This window comes from Notothenia coriiceps, unplaced genomic scaffold (assembly GCF_000735185.1).
Source record: "Notothenia coriiceps isolate Sejong01 unplaced genomic scaffold, NC01 NC01_scaffold00037250, whole genome shotgun sequence".
NCBI classification, from domain to species: Eukaryota; Metazoa; Chordata; class Actinopteri; order Perciformes; family Nototheniidae; genus Notothenia; species Notothenia coriiceps.
In genome coordinates this window covers 6,861,232-6,865,720 of record NW_011369951.1, presented here as the reverse complement: position 1 = coordinate 6,865,720, position 4,489 = coordinate 6,861,232, and the positions used below count along the sequence as shown (strand labels likewise).

General features: G+C 39.8%; 1 protein-coding gene across 1 annotated transcript; it reads right to left on the bottom strand.

Annotated features, from left to right (window-relative positions):
• Nucleotides 1-606: 606 nt before the first annotated feature.
• On the bottom strand, nucleotides 607-2,837 carry LOC104967224 (ectonucleoside triphosphate diphosphohydrolase 4-like). Its single transcript, XM_010796641.1, has 6 exons — nucleotides 2,710-2,837; nucleotides 1,934-2,061; nucleotides 1,438-1,632; nucleotides 1,151-1,356; nucleotides 850-1,000; nucleotides 607-718 (listed from the first exon to the last, which is right to left on the bottom strand). Exons 2-6 carry the CDS (start codon nucleotides 1,939-1,941, stop codon nucleotides 607-609), a joined length of 672 nt encoding a protein of 223 aa, XP_010794943.1. The 5' UTR covers nucleotides 1,942-2,061; nucleotides 2,710-2,837.
• Between the last annotated feature and the right edge of the window lie 1,652 nt (nucleotides 2,838-4,489).

Here is a 4,489-nt window from a genome sequence, read left to right as displayed (position 1 = left end):
ATTCCACAATAACGGGAATGTCAACACAGACACCTGTCAGCCCGCACTCTGCTGTACCTCAGCAACACTCCCCCTCCGTCCCGCTGAAATGATGAATGAAAACCGTAGTAAGATAACACGGCAGGGTCTGTGACAGTTTGTTTTCATCCGATTTCAAATAAACAAAGTCTTGGTTTTTAGAATATTAAACTTGTTTGGCCCAGGCATAACAACAGCCGGTGTTTCTTGTGAGTGTTTCCCAGGAAACAAACACAATACACACAAACACGTCACAGATTATTTTGCGGTATTTGGCTGCCGAACGAAATCATGGATGCGGCTCGCGACGTAACTAGGAGTCTAATGGACGGTATCAGCACTACAAATTAAAAAATGCATGCCCCCGGGCCGCCATTTGCCCATCCCTGCTTTAAATGGAAGATCCCCATAGGCCCCGCCCACTCGGTCGGCGATCGGCCCCAAAATTGGCGATCGAAGCATCCCTAGTATTAAATATCTCTTAACATAATTAAAATGTTTCATAAAGTGATATATAAATAAATAAAACTGCAACACATTAAAGTTGAAATAATCCTTTTTGAATCCTGTCTACCGTTATTATTCCTTTCATTTACCTTCCTGTTTTCCAGAAATCACTTCCACATGAGAATCAGAGAAAAGGAAGTTGAAGTGGACCGGGATGTCAGTTCGCAGATCCTCAAGAAGAGCTTCTTGTTGACTGAGATTTAACAAAAGCACAAACGTTATTGGAGAAAAAGTGTGGTGTGTAAAACATCAAAGCGTTCACTTACATCACGTGTTATCGGAGGGTTAACATTACAAGGTGACGATCATTTAGCCAGACTGTACCTTTCAGGAAGGATTCTCATTCCAGCTGTGCACAGGATGTACAGGGGGGTCTCTTGGTGCTTATTTTTGGGAATGTGTTGGGCTGCAAAGCTCAGCAATGGATAGATATAATCACTTGCTTTCTCTGGTGTTTTAGCCAATTCAGAGATACCTACAAAGACAAAAGATAACGACCAAACATATATTTTATCTGGGGTTTAGAATGAGCTAGCATGTTAGAATTTGTCTTCAAACAAACGGTGGTAACACTTAAGTCATTCTTACATATTCTACATAACATATGGTTTAATATGGCACTAACCTGGTTTGATCTTCATGACCACTGGTTTGCGGTGTTGATCTCTCATTTGCTGAATGTCCAGCAGTTCATGGGGATTGCCATTATGCCGGGGCCAACAGTACACAAAAACCCTGGAGCCACTGCTGCCACAGTCCACCACCAGGCCGTAGTTTAGATCGGGATTACTTGTATCTGTTGCATCCACATCAGTCACCCTTGCCAAGTGCCTTTTGGACAAGAAGAATTGTTAAGACGATACTGCCTGTGTTTAATGTAACAACGGATTTGGGGAGCAGCTATTAGTTTACCTGTGAAAGTGGTTTTCTTCTCTGAGCCAGCTGGCGTGCCCCTTTGAGAGAAGCAGCAGGTAAAGCAGTCCAATGAGGCCGAGCAGCAGGCCGATGAAGAGCAGCTGTCGGAGGGAAGGTGTCAGGAGCCGAGGAAGAAACAGGGAAGACAGGCTGAAATGCCATGAGGCTGGGAAAAGGCACGAAAAGCTGATCCTGCCAACAGATAAGAATCAGAAACAGGATTATTACCATGGAGGTTGACACGTACGAGGAATTTGACTTGGTGTGGTGATGCATACATAAAAGTCAAACAAACATTTAAAACACAGATAGAGAACTATTTTAAAATAATAATACAAATAATAAAAAATGTAGTAAACTATAGCAGTATTTACATGGAAATAGAATGGAGTAACGAGAGGAGTCCGTGAAAAAAGCATCCTTAAAAATGTCAGAGATATGAGAAAGTTCACAATCAATCTACATTCCCACGAACGACAGCTGACAGACCCACCTTCCCATGATGGGGATTGTTTTCTTCTTGTTAGTGCAGTTGGTTTGGAGATTTAATCAGTCAGCTGAAGATGTGAGATGTGGCTTGATCCACGGCTCCATCCCGTTTTCCTCACTTCTCACCATGACCTTTTTAGGGAGAAATGTCGATATGCTAAATGAGAAGTACTAAGATAATGCACTTGAGTAAAAGTAGAAATACATCTAAATATACATGTATATAATGCAGATTGGCCCATTTCAAACAAATATATAATATGTTTTGATTATAATGATTGATCATTAAAGTGTTCATAACAGCTGGTAAAGGTTGAGCTAGTTTTAATGACTTTCTATATCGCAGGGTAGCTTGTGAATGTTCTCCACGTGTAACTAAAGTCTTATTTAAATGTTGATTATATTTCACATTATTCATGTTAATGTTGCTAAATTCCTTTACACCACTGTCTGAGGGGTTTGTTATGAGAATGGCCTAAGGTCGCACGAAGCTGTCAGACTAATTCTCATAATTGGACAGAATGTTCTCACGTGGTTGGTATATCTTGTTACCTGTTGAATGACCCATTTTAACGAATTTAAACAGAAATCAACCCGATATAATGGAAGCTGGACAAACACTGTAAAGATTAAGTACGTAGCGTCTGTGGAGAGTCACTATGCTAAGTGTTTGGCTTTAGCATCGAGCTAAAATAGCTAAAATTACCACATTTCTACACATCGTCAGTGTCAAAACAGCACAGTGATATGTTCGAGGCATTTAAAAGATGTCATACTTACTAACTCATAAGTGAAAGTCCCTCCTTTATTGGAGAAATCGACATTTCTGGGCAGCCAGATGCTAGCTGCTGGCTAATGTTTTAGCGAGTATGTGGCAGGTCTCCGGTGAGTGACGTGGTTCTGATGCGGTGCGTTGGATTTTGCCTCCACGTTGCCCGGATAACAAGCAGCAAAATCCCAAACCGCCCACCATTACTTCTTCGTATTTTCCATTTAATTTCGGTTAACAAACATGATTAAGATGCACTAGCCCCACCTAGGAGCTGGCACGTAGATCAGGAAACAAATAACTAAGAAATCTATTTTTTCCGAGATGCTGTTTTGTTAAACTTCAAAATGTAGGAAACATAAACTCCGGTTGACTTCCCAGAAAAGAAAAGAAATCCAATATCTAAATCTATTCTGATCAGGCATTAAACTGTCTAAAATAATTGCCAAATAAAGCAAAAATACTGCGTAAAACATTGTTCTCGTCTATTTGGATTGACATCCCTCCTTCACCCAAAAAGGTCCCTTTATCAAAACATAATTATATAAGTACTAGATAACATAAGTATCTTTACTGTTCTAAGTTATAACTGTTCTGAAGTAAATAACTGAACTGCAGTAGACGTTAAATACATTTGCAAGACTTTGTACTTGAGGTCTTAGAAAAAGTGTCATATGAATGTATTTGTATATGTTTGTGTACTGGACATTGTTTTTCTGCATCAATTCATCATTAGCTATGCAAAACATAATAATACAAATATTTATTCAAAACAAAATGGAGAATTCCCGGTTTGTTATTAATGTAATGCACTATAAGAATGAACAGTTTTGACATGTATTGAGTACATATTTAGCATATTGCCCATTCACTGTCAGGGCAAACGTTTTAAAGTACAGTTGTAGTGATACAAGTTGAAATACAAATGTAATTGACACTATACAAAATGTGTATTTTTATTTGAATAATTTAAAGCATTATTCATTCACCTTTAACAATGCAGCTCCATTATTGGAAGCTGACCATCTCTTCACTACAACCAGACAACTTTGACTTCACTGGACATCTTACAGTCCACCATCTCCAAGTTACTGATTTGCCAGCAGTAACTCACATCTACATTCTTAAGTCTCTTGCTTCGTCGCATAATGCTTTTCACTGTTATCATCTCCACATCAGTCCGCGGCATGTCAATGCGTTGTAACCGTGCGAGTGGCATGGGAGGTGAGTCTGTGGCTTCTGCAAAGAGGTTAAGGTTCAAGTCCAAAACGCTCAGTACACCCAGTAACACGCAGTTCAGAGGGCAGGGGAGGGACACCAGGGAGATCTTCTCCAGCAAAGGAGAACCAGCCAGGAGACACTTGAGCACTTTCTTCAGGGACATCCAGGACATGACAGGCTTCATTTGGCTGTGCTCGTAGGAGAAACTTATAGAGACACAAAGAAGAACAATTATTTGAACATGAAGTTATAGTACATCACTAAAAATTTAACATCAGTTATTTTACGCTGCAACTTGATTGGATGCTGTCCGACTGGTTCAAACAAAGTGGATCTGGTGAATTGAGTGTGGAAATTATGTGATTTAAAAGCAAAGTTAGATTAAGGAAAATTATCGATTTGTGGCAGGTTTTTATCCAACAGTTCATCCAACAACTCCCAAACAAGGGTTAACAGTTTCTAGTGTACAACCTAGTGTAACTTAAAGGTGACCTATCATGCAAAATGCACTTTTGTACGTCTTTTATACATGAATATGTGTCCCCGGTGTTCCAGGGAACTCACCAAGTG

What these genes read in the sequence shown, in the direction of transcription:
- LOC104967224 (XM_010796641.1), bottom strand. An exon ending in GGTCATGAAGATCAAACCAG is followed by an intron (nt 1,001 to 1,150) that starts GTTAGTGCCATA and finishes TTGTCTTTGTAG; the next exon opens with GTATCTCTGAATTGGCTAAA. An exon ending in ATGAGAATCCTTCCTGAAAG is followed by an intron (nt 719 to 849) that starts GTACAGTCTGGC and finishes GTTAAATCTCAG; the next exon opens with TCAACAAGAAGCTCTTCTTG.